This window comes from Mesoplodon mirus, assembly GCF_964341445.2.
Source record: "Mesoplodon mirus genome assembly, chromosome: 14".
NCBI lineage: Eukaryota > Metazoa > Chordata > Mammalia > Artiodactyla > Ziphiidae > Mesoplodon > Mesoplodon mirus.
The window spans coordinates 85,115,464-85,134,317 of NC_138990.1; the positions used below are offsets into that span (position 1 = coordinate 85,115,464).

The following is an 18,854-nucleotide window of genomic DNA, read 5'->3' on the forward strand; positions in this document are numbered from 1 at the left end:
CCAAAAATGAAAGTGCTAACGGTGGGCCTTTCGGCACTATGATAGGCTGTGAGGAGATGTTTTGAGAACGGCGGGTCTTCCTGACATAGGTGACCATCTCCTATAGGGCTGTTGCTGACCCTGGAGTAGGTCTTGGTGCCCCCAGGGTGGAGGTAGGGGTTCTCCTGGTGTCTCCGGGGACAACGGGCTTAATCTATTGAGGGAAAGTGGGGGTTGCTAGAAAGGAGCTGAACGTGAGTCTGTCACGTGCAAGAATGTAAGGAAGGTCAGGGAGCACATCTGGCCAGTGGGTGCCTTTGACTCACACCTGGAATGAGTTGATGTGGTCAAGGGGTTCCATCCTGGCAGGGGCAGGTGGTCTTGGTCCCCCAGGTTGTCTACATAGCTGAGCAGGGCAGTGGTGCTGGCTGGCATGAGAGTGAGGGTCAAAGGCTACTCTTGGGAGCCCCACTTTCAGCAGTGGGTCTCATCCTGGCACTGCCTTGACCTGGACCTTTCTGAACCTGTTTCCTCATCAAGACAAAGGCAATCACAGTACCTACAATGCAGAGTTGTTGTATAATGCGTACGTGTCAAATGCTTACCCTGTGCTTGGCACATTGAAGGTGTCCAGTACATGGGGACTGTTGGTTGTGGCAGGATCCATATAGATGCACATACAGAAACCACACCAGTATGTGAACATTACAGCAAGCGCATGCCCCGTCTGGACACGTGCTGTACCTGAATATGAACACATTCTTTTTTATCTGAAAAAAAACCCCCACAAGAGTATAAAAATTATAAATACTTTTATAAGCAGAAGTAAGCTCCAGGATTTCCCTGGTGGTCCATTGGTTAAGACTCTGTGCTTCCACTGCAGGGGCCACGGGTTCGATCCCTGGTTGGGGAACTAAGATCCCGCATGCCAAGTGGCACAGCCAAAAAAAATAAAATAATAAGCATAAGTAAGCTCCATTTTTAAAAGTTTATAAAGGAAAAAATGCATGTTCCCCAATCCGCTCCTTCCCTTCCCTCCAGTGGTGTCCACTGTTGACTGTATATAGCTTCCTCAACTTTCCCTAAGTATCTGCAAGCATCTGTTTATATACAAGTGTATTCATTTACTTACACAAAAATGAGTCACGCCATGTATATTGGTCCCCATCTGGCTTTTCGTCATTTTATCATGAACTGTTTTCCCAGGTCAGTGGATATTGATCAACCCCATTTTCAGTAGTTGTGTTGTATTCCACGGTGTGAGTGCACCATAATTTATCCCACTGTAACCTTATTGACTGGTATTTAGTTTCTTTCCAGTTTCTTTCCTGGCCTTCCACTGAATATCTTTATCCAAACGTTTTTATGTTCTTATACTATTTTTCCTTTAGGATAGGTCCTTAGAAATGGGATAACATTTTCATCAATTCTGGCAAATTGCTTTTCAGAAAAGGTGTCCTGATTTACGTCTACCGACAGTGTAAAAAAAGTGCCCGTCAATGTTTTATTTTTGCTAGTGCCATGGGGAAAAAAGGTATCTTGTAATTTGTGTTTCCTTAATTGCTTGTAAAGTTGAGCATCTTTCCATGTGTTTATTGCCCATTTGTATTTCTTCTTCTGTCAGTTGCCTATCTTAATACTTTGAGGTGCTTGTTTTATTCTAACTAATTCATGGTAGTTTGTACGTTTGGGATCTTGTTAGGAATATTGACCCTCGGTCTGTTTTAAGTGTGGATGGTATTTTCTCTCTGCTTGTCGTCTATTGGTTGCTTTGTCCTGGTGTCATTCTTACACGGGAATGGATGTTCACCCAAATATGCCCGTGCACATAGACATCTAAAAAGGCAGAAAGGCATGTTGCTGTTGTTAGAAGTTGGGGAAAGTAGCCCTGTGTTCAGCCTCCAGGTTTCAGCAAGCCAGTTGGCAAGCCTCCGGAATCCTTGGGAGGCGGTTTTGAGGCAGGAATACTTATAGTTCACCATCCCATTGTTCTCAGCATCCTCGGAAGCATTGACCGTATCCTTATTTTCCAAGGATTTTTATAACTATATTTTGTCCTGGATTCTATCCAGGACATCCCTGGGTTTCGGAATAGTTTTTCTTTTGTCTTTCTCTGGATTGAAGTGGAAAACTATTTAGAGTTACCCTTGGGCAGCCCCTGGAGGATCAGATACTGGCAGGAAGTCTGCCAGAGGCCAGGCGGGCTGGGGTTTGTGTGTGTGTGTGTGTTATGTCCGGCTGTTCTCATTTCCTGCCCCTCACGGCCAGGCACGCATGGCTGAAGGGGCCACAGCTCATGGTGTCTCCTCACCGGTGTCCTTAAACTTCCCCTGAGTGTGTGTGCCTGTGTGTGTGTGTGTGTGTGTGTGTGTGTCCTGCCAGGTCAGGGGCTATCTGATTTTCCTGTTGTGCTGACTCACTGAATCTAATGAGGAAGGTGCGGCTGAGTCAGTGATGAATGGGTTTGAGCTGTAATACATATATTTTTAGTTGACATGTCTTTTTCTTAGTTTAAAAGATAAAGAATGAGAAACTGACACATGGAGACCTTTCTAGAGCCTTTTTTGGGAAATAATTTCAAACTCATAGAAAAGTTTCAAAAAAGAAGAACATCCACACACTTTACTTAGATTCATTTATTGGCAATGTTCTATTCCATTTGGTTTATAATATTCTCTCTCTCTTTCACTCTCTCCTCTCCCTCTGTCCTCCCTTTTTCTCTCTCTCCCATTTGAGGGTAAGTTATACTCATCATGGCCCTTTATCCTTAAATACTTCTGTGTATATTTCCGAAGAGCAGGGATATTTTTTTACATAATCACAGTAAGTTACCAACTTCAGTAAATTTAACATGGTTGCCTACTTTAATCTACTGTTTGTATTTTGATCCTATCAGTTGACCAAGTTATGTCTTTTATAGCATTTCCCCCTCCCTTTCCCCCAGTACAGGATCCTCAGTATGAATACCCATATTGAACTTCGTCATCATATTTCCATAGCCTCCTTTACTTTGGGACATTTCCACAGTTATGACAATTTACATTTTTGGATAATACAATACCCCAATTAAAAAAATAGAATATTCCTCATTTTGGGTTTGTCTGATGTCTTTCTCATGATTATATTCATGATCAGATTCCGTTACTGACTCCTGGCTGGAATCCATCATAGGTGTGTTGTGTTTATCTCAGGATCTGGAGGTGCATGGTGTCCCTCGTTGGTGACATTCATTTCAATCACCTGTCAAAGTGTTGTCTGATTTTTCCATTGTGTCTTTACTGTTCTTTTTTTCCTCCTTGAAGTGTGTTAAGAGACACTTTAAGACCCTGCAAATATCCTGCTCCTCATCAAAATGTCCCCCTAGATTTCGCATCCACAGGTGACTCTTGCTTGACTGATTCAGTCTTTACCATGAAGGTTGTGAACTGGTTTTCCATTGCCAGCACTCCTTTCACATTTACCAGTCTGGGCTGTGTAAGCCTTTCCTGCTGGAGGCCCTAGTGATGGTGCTTGTCTAATCCCACTGCTGTCATGCCTGGACCCTACCCTGTGCCTGCACTGGTCATCGGCCACCCACAATCTCACTGGAGCCTCCCCCCTTGGCAGGTATGTCATCCAGAGTTGAAAGACCTGTGGGAGTCTCCTCCATCCTTCAAGGACAGAGCTAGAGTCAGGAAGAAGCCTATTCAGGGCCTGGATTACAATGTTAGAAAGTCCTTCCCTCTTTTGAGCCACAGTCTCTCTCCCTGAGATTTTGAGGTTCTCATTTCTATTCTACCATCAGGAGTGACCAAAAATAAATCTTACCTCTTACATATATTATGACAGTCATGATCTAATGTGTCCCTCACTTCAATCTGGTGGGGTAGTATGTGCAGAGGACGGGAAGGTGGTGAGTGGGGTGACATTTACCAAGCACTGTCTGTGTCCCAGACACAGTTGGGGGTGTTAGGTATGTGAACTTGGATTTTACAAGAACCCTCTGAAGTGTGCACTATTCCTGTGAAGCTCCAACAGTGCAGGGGTGGTTGTCCATTTTGCGTAACCAGTATCCCCAATACCTACAATAATTAGGTGCTCACTACATATTTGTCAAATGAATAAATGACCTTTACAGATGAGAAAACAGGTCTCAGAAACGTTATGTAACTTGTGCTCAGCCACAGAGCTGTCGCATGGCAGAGCTGAGGTTCCAGCCCAGGTAGGATGACTCGAGAGCTCTTATTCTTCATCATTCTATGATAACATTTATTTTTGGAAGATAGTTGAGAGGAAGAGTGTTTTCAAAGTGTTGCTATAGGTTGAAAGGTATAGTTTAAAAATGTTGGCAGTGACTCAACATGTGAAGACCACGGTTGGTGTGTGTGACACCCAGAGTCTGCCACCTGGGGTGTCCCATGAACCAAACAGAGCAAGAACTGTGTCCTGCCAGCCTTCCTGGGCCACCTTCCTTCCGGGTGTTTGGAGAGAGGGCTTGTTTTACATTCACTTATTGGTCAGTGTCAGTGTGAGCTGCACCCACTTCTCCCACCTAACTTCTCCCTAACACAGCTCCTAGCACCTGGGGATGTTGTCTTCTCTGGTCTGCTGCACCTCGGCTGCCTCACCCGTTCATTCTTCAGCGCATGGCACCATGGCATATGGGAAGGCCTGGGGTAACCGATGGAGGGTCTGCCACCCCCTGCAGGTGTGGAGGCCACTTTCAATAGAGCGTCTCTCTTAGGTCCTTCAGCTATCCCTGCCACAGGCATGGCTGCCTCTCTCTGACTAGCTGGTTTCTCCTGGGGTCTCAGCCAGCTGCCCTATTGCCAGACCTGTTCCGCACACTCGACCCTTCCCTTCCTTCTTCTCAGGGCCCAGACTTCAAGGCCACCCTCTGAAAGCTCCAAATGCATAGTGTAGACTACTAGACCTCCCAACCTCCCCTTCATAGGAGAGTGTAACCCATCTACAGAGTACAATTACTGAGCTCTTTAAAATGACCATTCACCCCTGATCTCCCCACCAAAGAACTAGCAGGCTTGTGTTTTAAAATGTAGGTTTTATTATTATTCAGGTATGGAAAGCCAACAAATCAGGAGATGATTGCCATTGAGAGGATAGTTTGTTGCAGTTCCTCAGAGGAGGGGGCATGCTGCACCATGGGGGCCACATGGGGAAGCACCAGGGTCAGTCAGGAGGCAGGGGGAGGGATGGGAAAGCATGGGCAAGAGCCTTTACTGTGGTTTCCTCAGAAAAGAGCAGGCAAGGCAGGGTAAGCGGGTTTAGGATTGGCTAGTTTGAATAATTTCAGCAGGCTCTGGAGGGCAGGGGCTATGTGAAGTCATGTGGTACCGGGGTTTTCAGTGCAGGGGAATATTGGCTGAGTGTGAGTGCTCAATAGAGAAGGTGGTGGGGGTGTGGGCTCTGGATTGGTTGGTTTGCATATGAAAGGTGCAGTTGCAGGTGAGTCCTTTATATCTCTAGGAATTGGCTAGCCCTGGGAGAGGCAGCCCCTCCAAAGTGAGCAAAGCCCCAGATATCAAAACATCAAAATATTGAAAATAAAAAGACATGATTAATACAGCTTGGTATTATATTTTTTTAAAAAGGTTGAACCAGATCAGATTTATAGCCTGGGCTCTCTTTTCCATGGACGAAGCAAACCAAGGGTCTTTTTATGTCTTTCATGATGTGCTCATGGGGCTCTGAGGTGTGCCACGAGTCCAGGATAGGGTCTAAGGCAAGGCTCTTGGAGTCTGGCTCTGTCTGTTATTTGTGTGAAATCAGACAAGTCAAATGCCTTTCCGAGTCCCAATCTCCTCATCTGTAAGGTGGATTGAACTAATACCAGTACCTACCCCACAGGGCTAGTGTCAGTTTAACCACTGTGGCAGTTTAACGGCTGAGTGTATATTAGACACTCTATACATGTAGAGTGTCTAATATACACTCAGTCAGGAGGCAGTTAGCTCTTAGTAGAATGTAAGTTCCATGAGGGCAGGCTCGGTGTTTTGTCTGATATGCAAAATAAGTATTTGTTGAATGAATAAATTATAAAATTTAAAAAGAGTTTTTATGCTTTGTTTTTGTGTTTTTTTTTTTTTGCATTACGCGGGCCTCTCACTGTTGTGGCCTCTCCCGTTGCGGAGCACAGGCTCCGGACGCACAAGCTCAGCGGCCATGGCTCATGGGCCCAGCTGCTCCGTGGCATGTGGGATCTTCCCGGACCGGGGCATGAACCCGTGTCCCCTGCATTGGCAGGCGGACTCTCAACCACTGCGCCACCAGGGAAGCCCTATGCTTTGTTTTTAAATTTAATTTTTGAGTTAGTAAAAAAATTTAAGGAGTTATAAAAGCAGACTCTATTTTAAAAAATGCAGCAAAAGTTCTCCCTTTGTTCCCCCATTTGCGCAATTCTCATCTTTCTCCCATAGGAAACCACTGTTCTTTGTTTCTTCTGTATCACTCATATTACTGGTTAATCACCAGTATAAATTCTGACTTTCCTCTTTTTTACATAATAGGTAGTATATTTATTTATTAAAATAGATTCTTTTGTATTGTGGTAAAATACACATAACAATTACCATCTTAACCATTTTTAAGTGTATATAGTTTAGTAGCATTAAATACATTTGCATTGTTTTATAACCGTCACTACCATTCATCCCTGTAACTCTTTTCATCGGTAAAACTGAAGCTCTATACCTATTAAACAATAACTCCCCATTGTCCCCTCCCTCCAGCCTCTGGCAAACACCATTACACTTTGTATCTATCTGACCACTCTAAGTAATAGGTAGCATATTATACACACTTTTTTGAACATTGTTTTTTTACTTAACAATGCATCTTTAAAAAAAAATCAATCAATATTTTTTAAATTGAAGTATAGTTGATTTACAATGTTGTGTTAATTTCTGCTGTACAGCAAAGTGATTCAGTTATACATATATACATTCTCTTTTTTTCAATATTCTTTTCCATTATGGTTTATCACAGGATATTGAATATAGTTCTCTGTGCTATACAGTAGGACCTTGTTGTTTACCCATTCTCTCTATAAAAGCTTACATCTGCTAACCCCAACCTCCCACTCTACCGATCCCCCAACCCCCTCTGCCTTGGCAACCACCAGTCTATTCTCTATGTTCCTGATTCTGTTTCTGTTTCATAGATAGATTCATTTGTATCATAGTTTAGATTCCACAGTAAGTGATATCATATGGTATTTGTCTTTCTCTTTCTGACTTACTTCACTTAGTATGATAATCTCTAGTTTCATCCATGTTGCTGCAGATGGCATTATGTCATTCTTTTTTATGTCTGAGTAGTATTCCATTGTATACATGTACCAAATCTTCTTTATCCATTCATCTGTTGATGGACATTTAGGTTGTTTCCATGTCTTGGTTATTGTGAATAGTGCTGCTATGAACATAGGGATGCATGTATCTTTTTGAAATATAGTTTTGTCTGGATATATGCCCAGGAGTGGGGTTGCTGGATCATATGGTAATTCTATTTTTAGTTTTCTGAGGAACCTCCATACTGCTTTCCACAGTGGCTATACCAAATTACATTCCCACCAACAGTACAGGAGGGGTCCCTTTTCTGCATACCCTCTCCAGAATTTGTTACTTGTAGACTTTTTAATGATGGCCATTCTGACCAGTGTGAGGTGGTACCTCACTGTAGTTTTGATTTGCATTTCTCTAATAATTAGCAATGTTGAGCATCTTTTCATGTGCCCATTGGCCATTTGTATGTCTTCTTTGGAGAAATGTCTATTTAGGTCTTCTGCCCATTTTTCAATTAGTTTTTTTGTTGTTGAGATGTATGAACTGTTTGTATATTTTGGAAATGACCTTGTTGGTCACATCGTTTGCAAATATTTTCTCCTATTCTGTAGGTTGTCTTTTCATTTTGTTTGTGGTTTCCTTTGCTGTGGAAAAGCTTGTGAGTTTGATTAGGTCCATTTGTTTATTTTTGTTTTTATTTCTATTGCCTTGGGAGATTGGCCTAAGAAAACATTGGTACGGTTTATGTCAGAGAATATTTTGCGTATGATCTCTTGTAGTAGTTTTATGGTGTCATGTCTTATGTTTAAGTCTTTAAGCCATTTTGAGTTTATTTTTGTGTAAGGTGAGAGGGTGTGTTCTAACTTCATTGATTTACATGTGGCTGTCCAACTTTCCCTGCACCACTTGCTGAAGAGACTGTCTTTTTCCCATTGTATAGTCTCTCCTCCTTTGTTGAAGATTAATTGACCATAGGTATGTGGGTTTATTTCTGGGCTCACTATTCTGTTCCATTGATCCATATGCCTAACAATGTATGTTGAAGATTTTCCATACATTATAAATCTACAGTGTAACATTTCCATTATTTTTATAGCTGTATAGTATTCTGTTGTATGTCTATACTTAACTTACCTGTTTTCTATGATGGACATTTGCGTTGCCTCTTGTGTTTTGATCTTACAGTGATGTAAAATGTCCAGATGTTTCCTTTTTTAATTTTAATTAATTATTAAAATTTTTATTGGAGTATAGTTAATTTACAATGTTGTGTTAGTTTCAGGTGTACAGCAAAACGAATCAGTTATACATATACATATATCCACTCTTTTTTAGATTCTTTTCCCATGTATGGCCCGATGTTTTAAAATAAAATTGTTTAGGCTTCTTTGTGCTTTGTTAAAATCAACTTACTTGGCCACCTTAATTCGTACCCTCCCACTTAAGGCTTAGACTTGGAGGTCACCACCTCGCATTTCTGATAGGACAGCAACCTACTGGATGATGAATTTGGGAAGCAGCTCTTTTTCCATGAGGAAGGATGTCAACATGGAAGCAGCTTTGACCTTGCACTCCCTCTCCCATGCTAATTCCTGACCTGGCTTTCCGTCTTTGGGATGGCAGCAGCTCTTTTGGAGCCCACACTTCTCTTGCCCTCACATTCCAGTGGCTTGGGAACACAGCACAGCCAAGAGGGACGACCAGCTCTGGGGAGGCTGGGCAGCGCAGTTCTCTATCAGTAGGCTGCCAAGGCCCACAGGGTTTCCTTCCAGCCCACCAGGCTCCACACACACTCAGAGCTCGCTCCCAGGCAGCCCGTGCAGGAACCCCCCAGGCCCATCCTTGCCTCATTTGACTGCTACTGAATCCTGCCTGCCACTCTGGGCCACTGGTTGGTACCCACCGAGTGTGCAGCATCCCTGATGTGCAGAAGACCGTGGCGCCCTAGGGTCTGTGTCTTAGCCTTGGTCTCAGGATGGGATGGGTCTCCTCAAGGGTCTGGACCCTCCCAGGTCCGAGCCCCCTGAATAACACCACATCTTCTCCGTCCTCCGTGAAATGAATGAATGAAAAGTGGCCGTCAGGGTTTCTGATCGCAGTCAAGCCTCAGATCCGTCCCCCTTCCCTCCCTCCTCCTCCCTCCCTCCTCCTCCCCGCAGTTCGGCGGGGCTGCCCACACAGGGGAGGCTCTGCCTTTCTCGGACTCAGGAGCATCAGCCCACAGCCTGCTCCTTAGGCTTAGGGATAGGCAGCCTGCTTCCAGCCTTACCTCCTAGCGGAGTGGAGGCCTGTGAAGCCGCTCAGGCCCTCGGAGGGACTGACCTCAGGGCCTATGCAGGGTTGGCAAGTGGGGGTATTTCATGGCCCAGAAACACGTTTAAGGGAGGAAATGGCAAGCAATCCTGCTGGCCGCGGTCCCTCCCGCCCGGAGGTGGCCGGGCTGTCAGGGGTGGGGCCGGCGCTTCCCCTTGCATTTCCTCCCATTGTTCCCGCCCCGCTTCCGGGAATTCTCCCTGACGGGGGCCTGGGCGGGCGGGATGCCGGCGAGGGAGGAGAGCCGGCTGCGCTCTGCGCCCTGACCCGCCGCGCTCTGGCCGCAGCCTCCAGGGTCCGGAACCGGAGGCCCGCCGGCAAACTAGCTGTCTGCACCTCCAGGTCTGCCATCCCTCCGCTCCCCTGCCGGCCCTGCCTCCCGCCGCCCCAGGCTGAAGCCTCAGAATTGCCGGGAATTGCCGCTGGGAATCTGGGGGCCAAGTCTGTCAACCAACACATAATGCAGGAGGCTGCAAATGAGAAAATAGTTTATTTGGGATTTTAAGAATTGCAATTCGGGAGACGCAAATTCGGGTACCTGTGAAAGTATTGGGAGAAAGAGGGGCTTATAAAGACAAAAAGCCAGGATATTGTTAAAAGTTGCCTGGTGAGAATTGTGATAGGATCTGAAAGTATTTGTGCTTAAAGAAGCACAGGTTGGGGGCTTCCCTGGTGGCGCAGTGGTTGAGAGTCTGCCTGCCGATGCAGGGGACACGGGTTTGTGCCCTGGTCTGGGAGGATCCCGCGTGCCGCGGAGCGGCTGGGCCCGTGAGCCAAAATTGCTGAGCCTGCGCGTCTGGAGCCTGTGCTCCGCAACAGAAGAGGCCGCGATAGTGAGAGGCCTGCGCACCGCGATGAGGAGTGGCCCCCGCTCTCCACAGCTGGGGAAGGCCCTCGCGCGGAAACGAAGACCCAGCACAGCCAAAAATAAATAAATAAATAAAGCAAACTGTCAACAAGTAAAAATAAACACTATTAAAAAAAAAAAAAAAAAAAAAAAGAAGCACAGGTTGGGGACTTCCCTGGTGGCGCACTGGTTAAGAGTATGCCTGCCGGGCTTCCCTGGTGGCGCAGTGGTTGAGAGTCCGCCTGCTGATGCAGGGGACACGGGTTCGGGACACGGGTTCGTGTCCCGGTCCGGGAAGATCCCACATGCTGCAGAGCGGCTGAGCCCGTGAGCCATAGCCGCTGAGCCTGCGCGTCCGGAGCCTGTGCTCCGCAACGGGAGAGGCCACAACAGTGAGAGGCCCGCGTACCACAAAAAAAAAAAAAAAAAAAATACTATGCCTGCCAATGCAGGGGACACGGGTACGAGCCCTGGTCCGGGAAGATCCCACATGCTGCGGAGCAACTAAGCCCGTGCGCCACAACTACTGAGCCTGCGCTCTAGAGCCTGCGAGTCACAACTACTGAAGTCCGTGTGCCACAACTACTGAAGTCCATGCACCTAGAGCCCGTGCTCCACAACAAGAGAAGCCACTACAATGAGAAGCCCGCACAGCGCAAAGAAGAGTAGCCCCCACTCACCGTAACTAGAGAAAGCCCGCGTGTAGCAACAAAGACCCAACGCAGCCAAAAAAAAAAAAAAGAGAGAGAGAGAAAAGAAGCACAGGTTGTTTTAGGGTAGGAGGTCTATAAATAGATAGACTCTCCTGAGTTATTTTAGGGAAAGGGTCCGATAAATATCTGGAGTTTGGGGCAGGTGTTCTGGATGACTTCATCAGGTCAAAAGGTCAGATTCCATCCAGGCTGAGACATATATAAGTCACACTTCATTAATGGCCTCCCAGCTCCATTTTATAGAGCTGTCTTACCAATACCGACTCTATTTTGATTTTCCTTTCACAAGTTCTAGGGCAGGATCCACCATCAACCTGCTCAAGCAAGTCCCTCCATTCTGCTGCCCCAGTTTCACAGTGTTGCATTGTTACCCAGAAACTGGGTTTGCCTCTTGGTGGGTGTCGAGCCAAAAGACACAACCAAGTCAAAGACCAGGAGAAAGAAGTATTTATTACTTGCAGCAAGTAAGGTGAACTTTGGGGAATCCTTCCGAAAGCAGTGTCTCCCTGGAACAACAAAATTGGGGAAGTTTTAAGCTATGGGTATATGCATATTCGAGAAGGGGCTTGGGCAGTAGGCAGAGTCCAAGTTTTAGTTGACTGAAGGCATGAAGGTCAGAAAAGGTCAACATCACCATCTCTTAGATTCCAGCTGATCTGGTGGTTGAGTGCCTGAGGGGGGATTTAAATTCTGAACAGCTCAAGAAAGTGCTTTAGGCTAGTCTTTACAATTTAAATAGAACTGGGAGTCTTCACAACTGGTTTGTTATCTTTGCTATTGTTACTTTTGCCTTGATAAGTTTGTCCTTTATGTTCTTTTAAGATCATTATTACTGAGATCTATTCAAGGACAAGCACTGCGGCCAGGATTAGATCACAAAATGGTTTAGGCCCAAAATGGCTTCTCTTATGTCAATGAGGCCATGCCTGGTTCTCTTTCTCTGGGGACTCCCTACCCCATCTGCTTACAGCATGGATTCAGGGGTTCTCTGCACCTACTGTCTGGTTTTTTTGACGTTGCCCAGGTCCTAAGGACACTTCAGTCAACACACTGGTGACAGGGGCCTTCCCCTCGCTGGCTCTGGGATGGAGACTCTCCAGGAGGCCCAGTTTAGTGAGCTATGGTACAAACCTGCTCTGTTCTGCAAAGGACTATAACACAAACCAGTCCAAATTCTAGAAAATTCGATTCCTAGCATCATGAGGGGTGTTAGAATCCTGGAATGAATATTAGCAAACATCTCTCCCTTTAGCCCTATTAAAAAATAAAATTAAACTAAGTAAATTTGAAGATCTAATTGGTTTTTTATTCAATGAGTTATGAATCTGGCAGCGTCCCATCTAGCAACTAGAAAGGCACTCCATGGGGTTGGAAGATTTTATAGGCAGAAGGAGGGTAGGGCAAGAAGGTATTAACAAAAGAATATGAAGGGTTATTTTTAAGTCAGGACATCAACTTTTTTGGGTGGGGAACGGACAGGCAAGGGTTTATCATGCAGATTGGCTCGTCTTCTGGATGGGGTGGGAGTGGGGTAGAGATGGCCCACAAGACAGATTACCTTTCTGGTGCTTGACCAGAACATTCTAGACTGCCCTATTAAGATTACATTTCTGGGAAAGGTTGAAACTGCGAGATCAGACCCGGTATTAAATCTAGGTTTGGTATTGGCCTCGGCCTGCAGCGGCTTGAAGCAGGATTTTGGTTCCCCAGCCAGAGACTGAAGTCAGACCACGGCAGTGAGAGCGCTGAATCCTAGCCACTAGACCACCAGGGACAGTGGCCAGTGACAAGGCCCTGGCCCGTTGGCTTTGTAGAAATGAATTTCCACTAAGAGGCAGACAGTAGTGAAATAAGCAAAGTGTTTATTAGGAGGAAAAAGAGTACATGTGAATAGACTCACAAGGGCGGGCTCAGAGAGAGAGCCGCGCCCTCGTGGTAGTTTGAATCACTTTTATGGGGCATTTTGTCCAGGTTTCCTCTGGCCAATCATCTTGCTTTGCCCGGCTCTTTGTCCGTATTTGGTTTAACTCAGGGTCCTCCTCTGTGTGTGTGCGCATCTCTTAGCCAAGTTGGATTCTAGTGAAGAGGCCTATACGTAGGTTGACATCACCTACTATGGGGTGGCGCCCCTCCCTTTTTGACCCCTGAGGAGCCTTTCTGCACCTGTATAGTCAGGAAGGCCTCCTTGACCAAGAGAATGAGAAAAATGTGGTCTCTTTGTCTCTTATCTGGGCAGGGCTCAGCTCCTCTCTTCCCCTGCGATTACTGTTATCTTAAAGTGTCCACCGGAGGCAAAGTCCAGCTATTTACCCTGTTCCTGTTGTTATTTTTATCTGGAAGTGTAAACCGGAGGCTGGCTGTAAATGTCTAACCTGGAGCCCATCTATCTCCTGCCTCACACCTTTTGGCAATTGTGAATAATGCTGTTATGAACTTGGGTGTACAAATGTCTCCTTGAGTCCCTGATTTCAATTCTTTTGGGTATTTACCCAGAAGTGGAATTGCCAAATCATATGGTAATTCTATATTTATTTATTAAAAACTTTGTAGCGTTATTATTTTTTTAAATTTTATTTATTTTTGGCTGTGTTGGGTCTTTGTTGCTGCGCATGGGCTTTCTCTAGTTGTGGTAAGTGGGGGCTACTCTTCGTTGCGGTGCACGGGCTCTAGGCGTGGGCTTCAGTAGTTGCAGCATGTGGGCTCAGGAGTTGTGGTGTGTGGGCTCAGTAGCTGTGGCTCGCGGGCTTAGTTGCTCCACAGCATGTGAGATCTTCCCAGACCAGGGATCGAACCCATATCCCCTGCATTGGCAGGCAGATTCTTAACCACTGCGCCACCAGGGAAGTCCTGGAGATTCTATATTTAATTTTTTTGAGGAACTGCCATGCTGTTTTCCATTCCAACCAATGGTGTGCAAGGGTTTCAATTTCTCAACATCCTCGTGAGCATTTGTTGTTTTCTGTTTTCTGATAGTAGTAATGGATGCGAAGTGGTACCTCATTGTGAGCAGCCAGTTTTAATAATCAGCCCATTAGGTCAAGATGGAAGTTTTATTTCATCAGTAATAAAAACTCATATTCAAATCAGTTGTTATAGAGACCAGAAAAAGGAAGGTCCCAGATAGTAGGTGTGCTATTTATCCATCGGAAAAACAAAAAATTAACAAGCAAATCATGAGAGTACACCTGTGGTTGGTCATTGTTTGTGTCCTGACAGTAACGTGCAGGAAGCACACCCAAGTCCGATGTAGGCACTGGGCAACCGTTCTGGTTGACACAGGCCACTCGCTGCCCTGATTTCCTGCTGCTGCTGCAGGATGCAGTTTGCTCGCTTTTTAGCTTAGGGACACACCCTTTTTCCTTGGCACTCTTTGAAGGGTACCTTCACTGAACATCAGGTGGTGACCTTCTCTTTCCTAAGAGCCCATCCCTCTATGGGCCCCCTCCCCTCAGTCAGAGATGCGGCCTCAGGTGTGTGTGGGGTGATAGTCTCTTGGGAGTGGAGCATGCCTCCCCTGCCCCAATTTTCCTTTCTCCCTGTCCCTGAAGATAGGAAAGTCTGTGTGTTTTTCATTTATCATCATTGCTGGCTGAGCTCTGGGAAACCAGTGTAGATGGTCTGTGTAGCTGTGGGTCAGGAGAGCTGCTGAGGCAGAGGAGAATGCAGATGCAGTGGCGGCGAAACTGCCCCTGCTTTCAGGAGACGCTGCTCTGGTGCACTGTTCAGGTCTGATGGGCAAATCAACCCAGGCAGATGGGGTGGAAGGGCTGGGCCCCTGGGTGGGGGCGGGGCAGAAGGGGTCAAAGTTGACCTTGGGGGAAAGTGTCTCTTGTTCTTCTCGTGCAGGGAGAGGGGCCTGGTCTTCCAGGGATGGTGATGGGGTAACTGGGGGCAGGGCTGCTGGGGGAGCCTTGAGGGGTCCTAGGCATTCTAGGCAGATCAGTTGGTCTGTGGGGTATCTGTGAGGTGGTAGTGGTGAAGGGTATACGGGAGAGGAACTGGGCGCATTTGGCTGCTTTTCTACAGTCTACTTTTCTCTCCTCTCAGGTTCCTGGGGGAGGCCAATGTCCCACTCCGGGAGGTCCTTGCCACCCCCAGTCTGTCTGCCAGCTTCAATGCCCCGCTGCTGGACACCAAGAAGCAGCCCACAGGGGTAAGTGTCCACCGGCCTCTGCATCTGGCCGGTTTCTGTCTGAGGCTTTGCCCTCCTGACCCCAGTGGTGTGTCAGAGTCCAGCCCCCAGCAACCAGGCCCGGTCTGCCCTGGCTGGAGCTCGGTGGGCCCGGGAGGGGCTCAGGGGTGGAAGGGATGGGAGGGGAAGAGGAGGGACCTGGCCCCATCTGCCGGGCTCAAGTCAGCCTTGCATCACAGCAGCCTGCCCCTGGGTCACCTCCCGGGATTGGTTTTCCCCTGGAAACCCGATGTCTTCCCAAGCTTCTCGGAAGCCTTGGTTATGGCGCCTCCATCTCCCTGGTAACCCTTCCTCACCATCCAAGCCCCTTCTCCAGATCTGGAATATCTGAGTCATCTGGGTCACAGATCACAAGGGAAGAGGAACAGACACCCCCCTCCCCTGCCCACAAGGACCTGTCAGACCCCCTTCCCTTCCTCCATAGTCCTTCCTGCTCCTCCGCCAGCCTTCCCAGTGCTCTCCCAGTCCTCCCAGACAATTCCCAGCCCTCATCTCTGGCCTCCCGTTATTTTTAGTGAGCTAAATATACCCTGCGGGGTTCTTTCTTCATGGTCAGTAGAATTCCTGACCTTCCCTCTGGGTCAGCCCCACCTCCCAGGATGCATTGCGGGGACTAACAGTCTGGAAGTACTTCCTCCCAGCGGGGCCCTGGGGAGTCTCTCAGACAGAGTGTGGCTACCTTGCCTGGTGGCGTGTGTGCATGTGCATGTGCGTGTGTGTGCGTCTGTGTGTGTGAGGTTGGGGGCTCTTGGCTGGCTTGGTGAGTCAGGAAATGGGCAGTCTGGGCAGAGCTCTGAATGGAACCACTGCTGGGAACTGGGAGCTGGAGAAAGAGAGTGAGTGACTGAAGTCACACAGTGAATCAGCGTCCAGGCTGGGACATGAATCAGGGGGCACATCTCCTGAGCTCTCAGTCGTGGAAGGGACTTGAATGGACTCCTTGTTCACTGCCCTTCTGATGCTGGAATTTTCTCCTAAGGTGCCTTAGGCCAGTGATGGCTGGGATGCTTCCTTGGTGGGGAAATGCCACTTCCCAGAGAGTTCATCCCTTTCTCAGACAGTGCTCACAGGTAGAACATTCTGGTTTAGTGCAGGGTTCGCTGAGCCTGTCTCCATCACCTCCTGAGTCGCTTTTGTCCTCCCTTGGAGCTCTTCAGCCTGCTAATGCTTCCTGTAGTCAGGAAGGGCTCCGGGACTGCTGAGCTACCCTTCTAGGGATCCTGAAGAGGGCCAGAGCTGGCTCCTCTGAGACGGAGAGCACGAATGCAGGAGTGGCAGGCATCGAGGCAGCTGGGGAAAGAGGTATTTTGAGTCAGGGGATCTGCTCGGTGCTTCTCCACAGTGTCTCAGGGACAGCGCTGCCTACTTTGCTGAGGGTCGAGCCCTCAGTGCGTCCAACCGGGGTTTCTTGCTTCCTGTCTGGGCCACTCAGTCATCTCCTCACTCTCGCCCTCTCTGCATCTGCGACACTGGTGTTTCCTGCCAGTCCCCCTGCACCTGCTCCCCTCCAAGATCAAAGGCCCACCCAGCCGCTGAGACACCTGACCATGGGGCCAAGCCTGGCTGTGACTCCATAGATGCCGCACCTCTCCTCTCTCGCTCTGTGTTCCCATGCTCTGTCTGCACTTCCCGTGTGCCCGCTGGGAGCTGGCTGCCTTCTCCTCCCTGGGCTGGGACCCCTGGCTGTCTGCAGAGCTTGCCACTCCATGTCTCCAGGAAGGGGCTGTGAGAGCCACAAGGTGATGGGGGGCAGCTGAGCACGGGCTCCGGGAGCTGGGGTAAATTAGGTTCCTGGACCCACCTCCAGTGTGTGTGGAGGCTTCTCCACACCAACCAGCAATACTCCAGACACCAGCTGGGTGGCCTGCGATTCAACTCAATCCTGACACTATCTACCTGGCCATAGCATCAGATCCTACAGGTTAAATGCTCAGTCCTGCCCACCACCCCCATTCAGATACCAGTCGTAAGCCCAGGCTGTTACCTGTGCTTCTGACCAACTGGCTATGAATCAGAGGTTCCCAGAACCTCCTCCACACGTTCAATGAATTTGCTAGAGTGGCTCACAGAACTAAGAGAAACATTTTACTTACTAGATTACCAGTTTATTTATTTTTAAAAATTTATTTATTTTATTATTTTTGGCTGCATTGGGTCTTCGTTGCTGCGCACGGGCTTTCTCTAGTTGCGGCGAGCGGGGGCTACTCTTCGTTGCAGTGTGCGGGCTTCTCACTACGGTGGCCTCTCCTGTTGCGGCACGGACTCTAGGCGCGCAGGCTTTGGTAGTTGTGGCTCACGGGCTGTAGAACGCGGGCTCAGTAGTTGTGGCGCACGGGCTTAGTTGCTCTGTGGCATGTGGGATCCTCCCGGACCAGGGCTCGAACCCCTGTCCCCTGCATTGGCAGGTGGATTCTTAACCACTGTGCCACTGTACCAGTTTATTATAAAAGGACATAACTCAGGAATAGCCAGACAGAAGAGACACACAGGCAAGGTATGGGGAAGAGGCACAGAGCGTCCATGTCCTCTCCAGAAGCCCAACTCTATCCAGTCTCCACATGTTCTCCAACACAGAAACTCTCTGAAACACAGCCTTTTGGGTTTTTATGGAGGCTTCTTGACTTAAGCATGATTGATTAAATCATTGACCTGTCAGTGACTGATTCAACCTCCAGCCCCTCTTCCATCCCTGGAGGTTGGGGGTGGGACTGAAGTTACAACCCTCTGTTCACACAGTTGGTCCTCCTGGCAACCAGCCCCATCCTTAGGTGGGGTCCAAAGGTCACTCCATTAACATAACAAGAGACCACCTTTGTCACTCTTGGCACTCAAGAAATTCCAAGAGTTTTGGAAGCTGTGAGCCAGGAAATGTGGACAAAGACCAAATATCTATGAAAAATATATTTTGGTAATCTCAGTGACCAAATATATATGTCTTATAAATCACAATATAGCATGGGACCTCCTTCCCTGCAGCCCAGGAGGTAGCTCTGGCCTGTGGAGAGGGTCCAGGACCATCTTCTAGCCCCTGTGATAGTGCTGAGTCACACTGCAGCCCCAGGCAGGTCCCAAGGCCCTCTGAACTGGGGCTCCCCACCCAGGGCCTGGGGCTGGTTGCACGGCAGTTGGGAGCACAGAGAGCTGGGGATTTGCTCAGAAGGGTCAGAGAGCCCTGTCAGCAGTTGTGGATTCTCACTGGCCATTTACTGAGGCCGATTTCTGGGCTGAGTCCGATGGACAGAGCTTGCCAGGCATCCCCTGTTGGTTGTAGCTCGGATGACCTCACAGGGCCAAAGGAACCTGCTGATGGTGTGAGGAGAGTGAAGTTGGGGCTTGTGGGATCCTTAGAAAACCCGAGAGGGACTGAGAGGAGAGGAGGGGCCTGCTGCAGGCTGGCCTGTGGGCTCCACCTGCCTGTCACTCGGTATTCTCACCCAAGTCCCTTCAGATGTGGTGTGCTGGACTGTGTGCCATGAGAAGATGCCAAAATTATCTAGATGCCTCTAGCCTGAAGGGGAAAACACTAC

At 48.0% G+C, this 18,854-nt stretch overlaps 1 protein-coding gene across 23 annotated transcripts in view; it reads left to right on the forward strand.

The window, feature by feature from the left end:
* Positions 1–18,854, forward strand: part of DYSF (dysferlin) — a 230,073-nt gene that overhangs the window by 34,092 nt on the left and 177,127 nt on the right. For all 23 annotated transcript variants that reach the window (XM_082642728.1, XM_082642730.1, XM_082642736.1 and 20 more), the window contains one exon: positions 15,183–15,288. In XM_082642728.1, the coding sequence (XP_082498854.1) occupies positions 15,183–15,288 (106 nt within the window). The remainder of the gene's footprint in view (positions 1–15,182; positions 15,289–18,854) is intronic.